Source organism: Lynx rufus, unplaced genomic scaffold, assembly GCF_022079265.1.
Source record: "Lynx rufus isolate CCGP_SWC_20201006 ecotype Redwood Valley unplaced genomic scaffold, mLynRuf1.p SCAF_8, whole genome shotgun sequence".
Classification (NCBI taxonomy): Eukaryota; Metazoa; Chordata; class Mammalia; order Carnivora; family Felidae; genus Lynx; species Lynx rufus.
Window position 1 is genome coordinate 120,133,691 of NW_025814896.1, and position 14,584 is coordinate 120,148,274.

At 38.6% G+C, this 14,584-nt stretch overlaps 1 protein-coding gene across 1 annotated transcript in view; it reads right to left on the reverse strand.

The window, feature by feature from the left end:
* RAB10 (RAB10, member RAS oncogene family) overlaps positions 1-14,584 on the reverse strand; it is a 77,324-nt gene that overhangs the window by 16,106 nt on the left and 46,634 nt on the right. Inside the window, exon 2 of the mRNA XM_047067590.1 lies at positions 9,972-10,032. Coding sequence (XP_046923546.1) covers positions 9,972-10,032 — 61 coding nt within the window. The remainder of the gene's footprint in view (positions 1-9,971; positions 10,033-14,584) is intronic.

Below are 14,584 nucleotides of genomic sequence, written 5' to 3' on the forward strand. Positions count from 1 at the left end.
AATAATGTCATTTTGTGATTGTCCCAAGTCAACACCATCTCTGCAGATGCTCTCAAGTTAGTGTGTCAGTGTTTAAGCTGTACTCAAAACTGCTTTACAAGGAAATCCCTGGCTTTCCCTGAAACCTATTTCTGTATAAAGATAAAATGAGATGATTTTTTATTTAGCCAAGTTAAAGACAACCTGGCTGGACTTTTCAATTTTCAGAAGAGAAAGAATTTCAGGTCTGTCACTTGCCCATCTCATCTCAAAGTACATGGATCTGCCCTTTAAAATAATATAAAATCCCATTTATTCATTCTGTAGGTATTTATTGAACAAACAGTACATGCCAGACACGCTTCTAGGCACTGGAGAGAAAGCTATAAACAGAACAAAAACTCCTGCTTTAATGAAGTTTATATGCTCCTGGGGGCAGATAACAAACAAATAAATCGTAATTCCTAGAACTATGTATCTTCAAGTACCAAGAACACAAAAAGTAAAGAGAATAGGGGCTAATGCTGGAGATGGTGCAATCAAGTAAAATCTTAAACAGGGTGGTGAGGGAAGGCTTCGGTGAGAAGGTGAAGGGAAAGAGGAAGTATCAGGGCATCACAGTGTTCCAAGAAGACGGGAAGAACAAGTACAAAAGTCCTGACACATGGTTGGGGAAGAGTAAAGAGGTCAACAGGACTTCAGCTTTTCCTTTGAGATGGGAAGTCTACTAGAGGGTTTTACAAAAAGAAGTAATTTAACCGGGGTTTACAAAGAATCATTCTATTTACTGTGTTGAAAAGGGGTGTGTGCGCAGAAGCAGAGGTAGGAGGTAATGCAACACCAAAAAACTGTCAACAGAACTGTCATTTAAGAAAAAACATCTAAGAGACACACTACCAGTTCTTCCAGGTTGTATTCTTACATCAGGTTAGACTGGTAAAGACTACACACACATACAGGCACACATATGTATTTGTATTTACATGTTTATTCACATTCTTAGACCATAGTTTTTATCACCACTACCTTTTAATGTGTTAATTTATTAAAAATCACCACAGGAAGGAGCTTTATGAAAATGTATTCTTTTTTGTTCTGATCCATTTTTTCCCCATTCTTCATATTATTTCTGAAAAGAGTAATGCAATCTATTGTGGAAAGCCCCCCTTCCCAGTCCCCCCGCCCCTTTTTTTTGCCTTGGCCCCTAAGAAGTTTCTAGGTTAAGTTTTACAAATTAAGCATAGCAAAAGAAGTTGTCCTTTAGAGATCATGTATTTATATCTTCCATTTTCCCCAATTCCAAATTCTTGTTTTATCTTTTATTAATCCTATTTAGTCACAAGGTACCTGCAATCAGGCATAATTTATGATTTCATGGGGGAAAAACCACAAAAATTTTGTTTCAACACATTAGAAATAGTTTAGCTCTTTTCTGAACTGCTAAAAAGTATAAATCAACTAATAATTGTATACCCTGGAAGAGGAGTTAAAGTCTCCTAGCTAAAATCCAGTATGGAAATGTACTCACTCAGTAGTGCCTACTAGCTTTGGTACAGGAGGCATGGAAAACTTTTACTTCATTTTTTGTCATAATAACAATTTAAGAGATTTCTACAGCACCTCACTATGAACAGCCACCCCCAACTCTATCGTTCTTCTTCAACAATGAAAACCATTCACGTTACAAAACTAGCAAATTATACACCCATTTCAGTGTCAAATCTATAACTACATTCTCTACCAAGAGAGAATACACTGCAAAATAAACTACTTAGCTAAATCTAAATTAACAGCACTTAGGAGGTATAATACTGGTTACATACGAAATGTCAATAGATACTGAAATATTAATGGCCCCTCTGAAAAGAGAGTAATCACTATTTAGATTCAGAGCTAAGTTTCTGTTCTGATCCATGGCATTCTACTCCCATCGGCTCTTTGGTCTCCTCCACCTTTCCAAATCTCTTACACCCAAGAACCTTCCTTCCCTCTTTATATGCTTTCCCTGCGAAGTCTTTTTTTTTTTTTGTTAAGGCTTTCTATATCCCATTTTCATTTGCATTTACACATGCCATATATTTATACTTCCCAACATGACTGTATTCACCCCACATGATGATCTGGCTCCTCAGCCCCTTGATTTCCAATTACCTTTTTTCTGAGCCGTGCCTGGATACTCTTACCAGCCCCTACCAATTGTTAAGGCAAGCAATCATTTATTTCAAACCAGAAACAGTCCTTGCTCACTACCCCTAAGCTAACTGATGAGCCTCTGCCAGGGCTAAAAAAAAGCCACAGCTGCTTATTCATTGCCCAAAGTATTTTTAGGCTTGCATGCACACATACATACACCCAAGATTAAAGACAGCAGGTTGACTCCAATAAGCAAAGCCAGGTATTAAATATCTGAAAAGCAATTAAACATTGTATGTACTCACAATATATTTCTATGTACCATAATGCAGGTTTTAAGCCTATTTCAAAACCACTCAACTTGGGGTCGCCTGGGTGGCTCAGTCGGTTAAGCATCCGACTTCGGCTCAGGTCATGATCTCATGGTTCACGTGTTTGAGCCCTATGTCAGGCTCTGTGCTGACAGGTCAGAGCCTGGAGCCTGCTTCATGGATTCTGTGTCTTCCTCTCTCTGCCCCTCCCCCACTTGTACTCTGTCTCTCTGTCTCTGTCTCTCTCTCTCTCAAAAATAAATAAAACACTTAAAAAAAAACCCACTCAACTTGGTTTTCTTCTCCTATTGTAACTGTTTTTCTTCTTGGGAATGCAAGCTGGTGCAGCCACTCTGGAAAACAGGATGGAGGTTCCTCAAAAAATGAACAATAGAACTACCCTACGACCCAGCAATTGCACTACTAGGCATTTATCCATGGGATACAGGTGTGGTGTTTCGAAGGGACACATGCACCCCCATGTTTATGGCAGCACTGTCAACAATAGCCAAAGTATGGAAAGAGCCCAAATGTCCATCGACAGATGAATGGATAAAGAAGATGCGGTATGGTGTAATACAATGGAGTATTACTCGGCAATCAAAAAGAATGAAATCTTGCCATTTGCAACTACGTGGAATGAACTGGAGGGTATTATGCTAAGTGAAATTAGTCAGTCACAGAAAGACAAAAATCATATGACTTGACTCATGAGGACTTTAAGAGACAAAACAGATGAACATAAGGGAAGGGAAACAAAAATAATATAAAAACAGGGAGGGGGACAAAACAGAAGAGACTCATAAACATGGACAACAAACTGAGGGTTACTGGAGGGGTTGTGGGAGGGGGGATGGGCTAAATGGGCAAGAGGCACTAAGGAATCTACTCCTGAAATCAGTGTTGCACTATATGCTAACTAATTTGGATGTGAATTTTAAAAAATAAAAAATAAAATTAAAAAAAATTAAAAAATAATTGTTTTTCTTCTCAGCCTACATTTAAGGTTTCTAAAATTACAACCCAGTGGCAACAGAACTTCCCTTACAGAAAATAATAGACACACAGCTAAGACAATCCTATTTCCCCCCTCCACTGACATATTATAAAAGGAGTGATATATGTTCCTAGGAACTAAAATAGTTTATTTCCTTGTTAGTCCCACATGCAGGGTCAAGGAAGTTGTGTACCCTGGCTGCTATTCTGACAGTTATTTTTAGTTTGGGCACTGACAGCACTGGAACAGGTCAGAGACAACATCAATCTGCTCTGCAAAGAAGAGACCCCAAATTTCATAACTTTGTGTTTTTGGTAACATAATGAGGTTATTTCTTGCTCTGTAAATTAGATGTCAAATTTCTCACTGAAGTGTTTTTTGTTTTTAAAGATTTTATTTATTTCATTTTTTATTTTTTTTAAAGATTTTATTTTTAAGTAATCTCTACACCCAACACAGGGCTTAAACTTACAACCCCAAGATCAGGAGTCTCCACCAACGGAGCCAGCCAGGCGTCTCACACTAAGTTTTATTTTAGCAAGACCTGGATTTCCTCATAGATATGCAATTTCTCTACTCAAAAATATGAGTTTTAATATTTATCTTCATTTAAGAAAAAAGTCTGAAACCTGGCCTTGCAGAGCTTACATTCCAATGGGGAAAGAAACAAATAAATATATACTCCCATATTATGATAGATGCTAACAAGGTAAATAGGGTGGAGAGATGAAGAATGAGGTATGGGGGAAGGAAGAAGTAACCTAGATAGAATGATCAGGGAGGTCCCTGATGCTTAAGGGGAGTGGGAAGTATGAACAGAGGTCAACCAAACAAAGTCATTTAGTCACCAAATATTTACTGAGCATCAGTATTTGCCAGGCTCTGTTCTAGATGGTCATCACAATAACCACAAATCAGACAGAAAGAATCCCCACCCTCAAAGGGGGGGAAATAATGGACACTTTTTAAAAATATGGTAACTTTAGGGGCGCCTGGGTGGCTCAGTCGGTTGAGTGTCCGACTTCGGCTCAGGTCATGATCTTGCGGTCCGTGAGTTCGAGCCCCGCATCAGGCTCTGGGCTGATGGCCCAGAGCCTGGAGCCTGCTTCTGATTCTGTGTCTCCCTCTCTCTCTGCCCCTCCCCCGTTCATGCTCTGTCTCTGTCTCAAAAATAAAATTAAAAAATGTTTAAAAAAATTAAAAAAAAATATGGTAACTTTAGATACTAAAAACATACTATGATAAAAATAAATTAAGATACATGTGACACTGCCTGAAGGACTGGGCTACTTTAGCTCAGCATCATGCAAGGCCTACCTCAGAGAACGTGGAGCTGAGATCTGAGTAAGAGAAGGCAGCAGGACAAAGATCTGACAAAAAGCATTCCAAGCTGAAGAACAGTTAAAGCAGTATACAAAGGCCCTAAGACAGGAAACACGCTTGGCATGCTCAAGGGAGAGAAAATGGCCACACTGTTGGAGTAAAGCTGGTGAGACATGATGAGGTCAGAACCAGTACTAACAATCTGACATTTTCAGTTTTTATTTCTGATGACATGGGAAGCTTCTGGAATAACGTGGTACTTCAGAATGTTCAGTCTAGCCACAGGTGGGGGTGTGAAGGTGGGGTTGTTTAAGGGAGATCTACAAGGCATGCACCAAGGTCCCAAATTGAAAAAGAACTTGCCATGTCCATGCAATTGAAAGGAGATCAGAAGGGGGTAGAGACTATATTTACAAAAGAGAACACAAACTGATAAACAGGCCCACTTTGTTAACTGTGGTAAAGAATTTGGATTTGGAATTTAGACTTTCATTTGAAATGCAATGAAACGGGGCCTGGGTGGCTCAGTCCGTTAAGCGTCCGACTTTGGCTCAGGTCACAATCTCTCAGTTAGTTGAGTTCGAGCCCCGCGTCGGGCTCTGTGCTCACAGCTGAGAGCCTGGAGCCTGCTTCAGATTCTGTGTCTCCCTCTCCCTCTGCCCCTTCCTAGCTCACTCTGTCTCTCTGTCTCAAAAAGAAATAAACATTAAAAAAAAAAAACCTGAAATGCAATGCAATGAAACTCAAAATGGTTATAAATGGGGAAGGAATAAAAACCATGATCTAGATTTGATTGTATTTGGAAAAAAGATTACTCTGGTTGTTATGTGGGAAAAGGCAAAAGAGAAGGCGGCAAAAGGGGGAAATAAGAACCGGTTAGGATATTAAGAGCCTACTTATTGCAGTGGCTCAAAGAAGTAGTAATGGTGGCTTGGACCAGGGGTGAGGGTGGGGGGTTAACAATGGAGATGGCAAATTGTATTTGGATTCTAGACATTATAAGATTGAATCATAGGGTTTACCAAAAAGGATGCTGGGATTAAGGGAATGAGAAGAATCAAAGATGACTCCCTTACATAGATAAATGGTTAATTCTACAAAGTGACACTATTGATTTCTGGTTACTATGCTGATGTTAAATTGAAAGTACAAGATACAGATGCCAATAGTAACAAACATTTCTGACCACCCTCCCTTCAAAACAGAACAAAATGAAACAAAACAAGGAAAGGCAAATTTGAAATACTTCACTATGGCCATTTTCCTGGCAAGACCTACAACTCTATGGAAAATGTAGATAGATACTGTGGTGGAATTTCTAGAGATCTGGGATTTAAAAAGCCACAGCTGCCAACTTCAGCTCAAGTCATGATCTCATGGTTTGTGGGTTCAAGCCCCGCATCAGGTTCTGTGCTTACAGCCCAGAGCCTGGAGCCTGCTTTGGATACTTTGTCTCCCTCTCTCTCTCTCTCTCTCTCTCTCTCTGCCCCTCCCCCATGCATGCTCTGTCTCTCTCTCTCTCAAAAATAAACATTAAAAAATCTTATTAAATAAATAAATAGCCACAGCTGCTTCTCTATCAGCCAAACAAATTTCAGGCCTACTCATATATGCCGTGGCCAGGGTGACACACATCTCCACCCTTAGGCAACAGATACACTAAAAGACCCCTAGAAATAAGACGAGAAGTGAAGATCATTCAAGTAAAGAAAAAAAATCTTTAGCGCAGACTGAAGAAAAGTTTCCCAAATCGGGGCGCCTGGGTGGCGCAGTCGGTTAAGCGTCCGACTTCAGCCAGGTCACGATCTCGCGGTCCGTGAGTTCGAGCCCCGCGTCGGGCTCTGGGCTGATGGCTCAGAGCCTGGAGCCTGTTTCCCATTCTGTGTCTCCCTCTCTCTCTGCCCCTCCCCCGTTCATGCTCTGTCTCTCTCTGTCCCAAAAATAAATAAACGTTGGAAAAAAAAAAAAAATTAAAAAAAAAAAAAAAGTTTCCCAAATCAATATTCAATCAAAGCACAGAAATTTTTCATGCTGAAACAAGAATCTGAAAATATTCATTCAAACTAGAGACAGATAAAGATCACTGTGCTTTTTTTAGGAACTGGAAGCAAAGCATTTAACGTTGAAGATAGCATTTTGAATTATGAACAACGGGTTTTTCATGCTAAAAGCCTTCTTGAATTATTGTGGCATATCCCAGATCTCTTAACTTGGAGCCTTCTCCTTGGATTGTCAGCATGCAAACTTTCAAAACCAAAGAAACAGAATCAGCCAGTATAATGCTAACCTCTTAAAAACCATCAACCTCAAATTTTAACCACTCATTCCTAATCTTTATTGGAAAATGGATATTTCAAATTAAAAGCGGTCAGTTTTATATATGAAAACCTAGACTAAATGCAATTTTCCTTTTAAGGTGCTTTTACCCAAAAACGGTTATATTAATAATGCCTAAAATCAAACAATTCTAAATTAGAAATGTTACCATTTCTGTGCCATACTTGAGATTTATAGGTACAGTAGAAATCTTTTCTAGATTAATTACTGTTGCAAAACAAAGTGTTCTGGGAAGGCTCTCTTTTTAAAAAAGCAAGTGTTAGTTGTTACTGTTTACTTCTAGATGCTACAAAAACTAAAATGACAGGGAGAAAAAATATTTTAAAGTCACAGGACAAGAAACAGAAGGGAAAGTCTGTGGAAGACAGACAGTATAGGAGGAACAGGGCAAATTTAGTAGGGCAAAGGTTTTCTGTATTATATAGAGAAAACTGTATCCTAAAAAAGTGGTGTGTGCACTTTTGTGTCCATTGTACATACACTCACACACACATGTACATACATATTGAGTCACAGAGTCACAATGTAAAATATATCTGTTACCGCCAAAAAGTTTGAACAGTATGAGTTTAAGGTGTATACAGAGGAGATGCAGTTGAGAGGAAAGCCAACCAGTGTGGCAGAGCCTAAGAGGAGCTTGGAACACACATTAGATTACCCTGTAGGGTCAATGCTGCAGGGATAAGGCACTGGTGATAAAAAAGGGGGCTGGAGGGGGGGGAGTTGGTTGAAATTGAGAATAACTGACAACCTTTCCCTTGAGATCAGCTTTAGTTATAAGGAAACAGAGTATGAGGCACAGTTCCTTTCCTGAGTTATTTCCCAAAGTAAAGAAAAAAATCAGTGATCATCAGGTGGACCGTGCGTCAAAGAAAATCTTTAATAAAATGCCTACATTTTAGGGGCACCTGGGTGGCTCAGTTGGTTAAGCATCTGACTTTGGCTCAGGTCATGATCTCATGGTTTGTGAGTTTGAGCCTCGCCTCGCGTTGGGCTCTGTGCTGACAGTTCAGAGCCTGGAGCCTGCTTCGGATTGTGTGTCTCCTTCTCTTTCTGTCCCTACCCCGCTCGCACTCTCTCCCTCTCTCTCAAAAATAAACATTAAAAAAAATTAAAGAGTGTTACTCTCGACCTTACATTCTGAGCATGTAATGCATCCCTGCTCTACCATTTACATGCTAAAGATCTTGGCTAAGTTATTTCAAAATTTGTCCATTTCATTATCTGTAAAACAGGGATAACCCAAGAGAAAAGAAAATATTTACCTGCACAAAGATTTGTAGCAGCTTTGTGGTGAATAACCCACTTACGATGTAACAATGGAATAATACTCAGCAATAAAAAGTAATGAACTTATTGATAACACATAAAATCATTCACAATTCTCAAAATAATTAATTATACTGAGTAAAAGAAGCCAGACCTCCCTCCCAAAAAAGATGAGAAAAAAAAAAGACATTATATGATTGTATTTATATACGCTACTAGAAAATGGAAACTGGTCTACAGTGACAGAAACCAAAAGAATGGTTACTTGGGGACCAGGAACTGGGAGGAAGAAGAGATTACAAAGAGGCTTAAGGTGATGGATTTGTTCATTACCTTGACTGTGGTGATGGTTTCACAGATTTATATATATATATATGTCAAAACTAACCAAACTGTATACTTTAAATATGTGCAGTTTATTGTTATATAAACTGTTATACCTCAACAAGGCTGTTTAAAAAATGGAATAACACATCTTGCAAGGTCATTTCGAGTATTTAATAGGTTAATACATACATGTAAAACACTTAATATTCACCACACAATACTGCTATTCTAATTGTAAAGTCTACGATTCAGACTTGAATACAAATTTAAAGAATTTCATTTTATTTCTATGGGGCAAACCCTACATAAACTAATTAAAAAGTTATAGGGGCGCCTGGGTTGTGCAATCAGTTAAGCATCAGACTGTTCGTTTTGGCTCAGGTCATGATCTCCCAGTTCGTGGGATAGAGCCCGTCATTGGGCTCTGTGCAGATAGTGCAGAGCCTGCTTGGGATTCTCTCTCTCCATCTCTGCCCCTCCCCTGCTTGTGCTCTCTCTCTCTCAACAATAAAGAAATAATCTTTAAAAAAAAAAAGTGATAAACACATTAAAGAAAATCTTCTAGCTTAAGAGTCTCAAAGCAATGAAAGGATATTAACTTTTCGTTATTGAGTGTGAGCAAAGTATGGTGCTAAATAAAGGCTCTACACAGATTATTTCATATAATCCTTAGAACAATGTTTTGAGATAAGTGGTATTATTTCTATTTTATGTATGAAGACATAACAGCCTCACAGTGTTATGTAACTTGCTCAAGGTTCAAAGAGCAAGTGGAAAAGGTAAAACATCCAGCCAGATCTCATGGACTCCAAAGTCCATGTCAATATATTTTTTTTTCTTTTATTTTTCTGAAAGAGAGCACAAGTAGAGGAGGGACAGAAGAAGAGGGAGAAAGAGAGACTCTTAAGCGGCTCCACACCCAGCACAGAGCCAGAGGACATGGGGCTCAAGTTTGTGACCGTGAGAGATCATGACCTGAGCCAAAATCAAAAGTCAGACACTGAACCGATTGAGCCACCCAGGCACCCATTTATTTTTAAAGTAATCTCTACACCCAACATGGGGCTTGTACTCATGACTTTGAGACCAAGAGTCACATGCTCTCCTGACTGAGCCATCAGGTGCCCCATGTCAATAATTTTTTTTTTTACTTTACTGAAAGAAGGTGTCCTGATTGCTGGCTTAACAAAGGAAAGTCTCACAGAAACTAAACAGGTGACAAGGAAGGATTTCACTGCCAATCCTTCAGGAACTTGGTATTCTATTTATAAAGTAGGTAAATTAGCATCACTTACCATATCTGTAGCTTGATCTTCTTTCCTTGTAATTCAACTGTTTTGATCTTAAAGTCTATTCCTACAACACAGAAGAAAAAAAGGTAAATTATATCTATGGCTCTGAACTTGGCTCTCCCAAAATTAACTGGGAGTAAAAAATACAAATATACTTTTAAAATTTGTGTCTGTTTGGCTCTTGATAGCCTCTAAGTATGCATATTCTGAACAAATTATTCAATTTTAAACTTGAGTAATACAAGATCCAACATGGCAGAAGAAACAGCTATATAAAAAGAGTTTTTACAATAAAGAAATGAAAAGGTAGATTTTAAAATATCTAATTTTTTTGGGGCGCCGGGGTGGCGCAGTCGGTTAAGCGTCCGACTTCAGCCAGGTCACGATCTCGCGGTCCGTGAGTTCGAGCCCCGCATCAGGCTCTGGGCTGATGGCTCAAAGCCTGGAGCCTGTTTCCGATTCTGTGTCTCCCTCTCTCTCTGCCCCTCCCCTGTTCATGCTTTGTCTCTCTCTGTCCCCCCAAAAAATAAATAAACGTTGAAAAAAAAATTTAAAAAAAAATAAAATATCTAATTTTTTTAAACTAAGCTCCACACCCAAGTGGGGCCTGAACTCACAACCTTGAGATCAAGAGTTGCATGCTCTACCAACTTAGCCAGTCAGGTGCCCCTTTTAATGCAAAAAAAAATAAAAAAAAAAAAGTTTCCCACTAGGGAAAAAAAATAGCCTTAACTAGCTTGCAAAGCAAAAACCTACTACCAGGGATAAAGAGGGTCATTTCATAATGATAAAAGGGTTAATTCATTAAGAAGGCAAAAATACTAAATGGTTATGCATCTTATAACACAGAGCTTCAAAATACATGAGGCAAAAGTAATACAAATCTCCCAGATCTGTCTATTCCTTAATCAACCAAAATCTTCAGCTTGGGTTGAGTTTCCCACAATCAAATCAAAAGAAAAAAAAGGGTGATGTGCCTGGCATTTATAAACCTCAGACTTTGTCTACAGCCCATGTTTTTGTTTCTCTAGGAATTACTGAGACTCTGAACAAGACTAACAATTCCAATTAGGCATGCAATTTGCTAATTAACCTATATAACAAACCTAACAACCAATACTATTTCAGAAAACTTCTCCAAAGACAAGTGAAATTACGACACAGTCTGAAAGCTCCAAATCTTTTGAGAGACAGAAACCAGGTACAATTGGAAAATTAAGATTTTTAGGCTGTTTTAAGTCACCTACCTCATCCTAGACTCCTTGAGTTTCTCTTTTCTCTCTCTCTCAATGTTGTCTATCCTCAAACTAATTAGCAGTGGTTAAAGCAGTTCTTCATTCTTTTCTGCACAAAAACTCTCCTCGCCTACCTCTGGGCCATTCATTCTTCAATCTTCATTACTAGTTTCTCCTTGCCTCTCTGAACTCTTCTAAAAACCGAAGTGAATTTTTCTATCTTTACTCATTCCCATGGTGATTTTCCCTAATTTCATGGCTTTAAATTCTAAATACGCACTGGTAACTCTCAAATTTATATCATAGCCCAGACCTCTCTCCTGAATTCCAAACTTGAGATAACCGTTTACTGCCTATCTGCAAATCCCATCTTTCACTAAGACTCAAGCAAAAGTCCTTAAAATGTTTCATAAGGCCCTACACATTCTGCCTACCCCCTCATATTCCATGCTGTCCTCATAATTTTCTGTATCTTTCTTTGATCTAGCTAACTAGATCAGCTTCCTTATTGTTCCACACACAAGTCAGAAAGATTCCCACCTCAAGAACTTTGCATATAACTGTTCTTCCAACTTAGACCACTCTTCTCCATTATGGCTCCTTCCCCTTGTCCTTTCCTAAGTGGCAACATTTTCCCAAGTCCCCCACCCCATGTCCATTGTCTATTAATAATCCCTACGCTTCTTCCTTACTTTTTTTAACATCCCTTAAATATGCTATATTTACTTATTCCTGTTATTTATTTTCTGTCTCCCTATGCAAAACTATAAAATCCACAAGGGTAGGAATTTTTATCTATTTAATTCAGTTAAATTCCCAGCACCTAGAGCCTGACATAAAAGCAGGCATTCAAAAAGTATTTGAATGAGGAGATAAATGATGTTTTCTAGAGAAAGTGAAATGATACCCGAGAAAAGATACATATAGATGGGTGCTTCAGTGGCTCAGTTGATTGAGAGTCCAACTCTTGATTTTGGCTCAGGTCGTGATCCCAGGATTCTGGGATGAAGCCCCGTGGTGGGCTCTATGCTGAGCATGGAACCTGCTTAAGATTCTCTGATTCTCTCTCTCTCCTCCTCTACCCTTCTTTCCTACTAGAGCACCAAAGAAAAAAATAAATAAAAATAAAAATTAAAAAAAATATATATATATACATACACACATATACATATATATACATATTTATTTATTTTATTTCAGCATTAGGGTGAAACTTACCACTTGACAAGCTCCACACCTGTCCACTTAGCATCCAGATTTTTTGAGCCTCAGGCCAAAACACAAAGGATGAAAGTTTCAATGAAATACTAAAAACTAAGCAAACCAAAATAGGGAACCTGAAGGAAACAGGGACAATGCAGAGAAAGAGAAAAGATAGTTCCTTTTATCTTCTCGGAACAAGAGTGGCGGGGGCGGGGGCAGGAAAACGAACTTGAACCAGAAAAACTCTTGAAAATTAAGGGGGGAAAAAAAAGGAAGTGGAAGAAATAATATATTCAACAGAAAGACCAAGAGAAAACTGAGATCTAGAAAATATTAACAAAATGACCAAGAATGGAATTTATGTGATATATGACAAGTTAGAAGATCAAACCAGGAGGTCTGATATTGAACTAACAGAAGTTCAAGAAAGAACAAAGAAAATGACACATAGAATATAATAATTTAAAAACTGTGCAAAAGGGCGCTTGGGTGGCTCAATCGGTTAAGCGTCCAACTTCAGCTCAGGTCATAATCTCGCGGTTCATGAATTCAAGCCCCACATTGGGCTCTGTGCTGACATTTGGACCCCAGCCTCTGCTTCAGATTCTGTGTCTCCCTCTCTCTCTCTGCCCCTCCCCTGCTCACACTCTGTCTCTGTCTCTCTCAAAAATGAAAACATTTAAAAAATTTCTAAAAATAAAAAATAAAAACTGTGCAAGAAATCTGCACAGCAAAGGAAACGATCAACAAAACTAAAAGGTAATCTATTGAATGGGAGAAGATATCTGCATATGACATATCCGATAAAGGGTTAGTATCCAAAATATATAAAGAACTTATAAAATTCAACACCCAAAAAACAATCCAATTAAAAAATAAGACGTGAACACACATTTTTCCAAAGACATAGAGATAGCCAACAAACACATGAAAAAATGCTCAACATCACTTATCATGAGGGAAATGCATATCAAACTACAATGAGATATCACCTTATACCTGTCAGAGTGGCTAAAATCAACAACACAAGAAACAACAGGTGTTGGCTAGGGTGTGGAGAAAGGGGAATTCTCTTGCACTGCTGGTGGAAATGCAAATCGGTGTGGTCATTCTGGAAAACAGTATGGAGGTTCCTCAGAAAGTTAAAATACAACTACCCTACAATCCAGCAACTGCACTACTAGTTTGAAGGGATATATGCACCCCAATGTTTATAGTGGCACTATCTACAATAGCCAAATTATGTAAAAACCCCAAATGTCCACTGAATGATGGATGTATAAGGAATGTGGTGTGTGTGTGTGTGTAACGGAATATTGCTGAGCCATACGAATGAATGAAATCTTGCCATTTGCAACCACATGGATGGAGCTAGAGAGTATTAATTATGCTAAGTGAATACCATGTGATTTCATTCATATGTGGAATTTAAGACACGAAACAAATGAGCAAAGGTGGGGGGGCGGCAAACCAAGGAAGACTCTTAACTATAGAGAACTGATGGTTCGGGGGGGGGGGGGGGGGGGGATATGTGTTAAATGTGTGATGAGAATTACGGCATGCACTTGTGATGAATACCAGGTGATATACAGAAATGCTGAATCACTATATTGTACTAAAACTACACTGTATTTTAACTGGAATTTAAGTAAAAACTTTTTTAAAATGGTGCATGAAAACTTAACAGAAGCAAAAGAATCTATTCTAGACTGACTCACCAAATGCTTGCATAATGAAAAAAATTGGATCTATACCAAGTAATATAACCATGAAATTTCAAGACACCAGGAATAAAGATATTATAAAAGCTTGCACACACATAAACTAAGCCATATTAAATAATCAGAAGTGACAACTCTGAACTTCTACTTCTCAACAGCCAACAGCAACACTAGAATACAGAAAGATAATGTCTTTAAAAAATATTTCAACCTGGGCACCTAACTGACCCAGTAGGTACAGCATGTGACTCTTGACCTCAGGGACCTAAGTTTAAGCCCCACTTAAGAAAAGAAAAATTGTTTTCAACCTTTTTCCAGTCAAAAGTCAAGTGAGAGTAAAATAATGCATTTCCAGGCATGAAAGATCTCAAGAGTTAGCTCCCATGCATCTCTTCTAAGACAACTACTAGGAGAGGTTGCTTTGCCAAAACCAGGAAGAAATCCAGCAAAGAGTGAG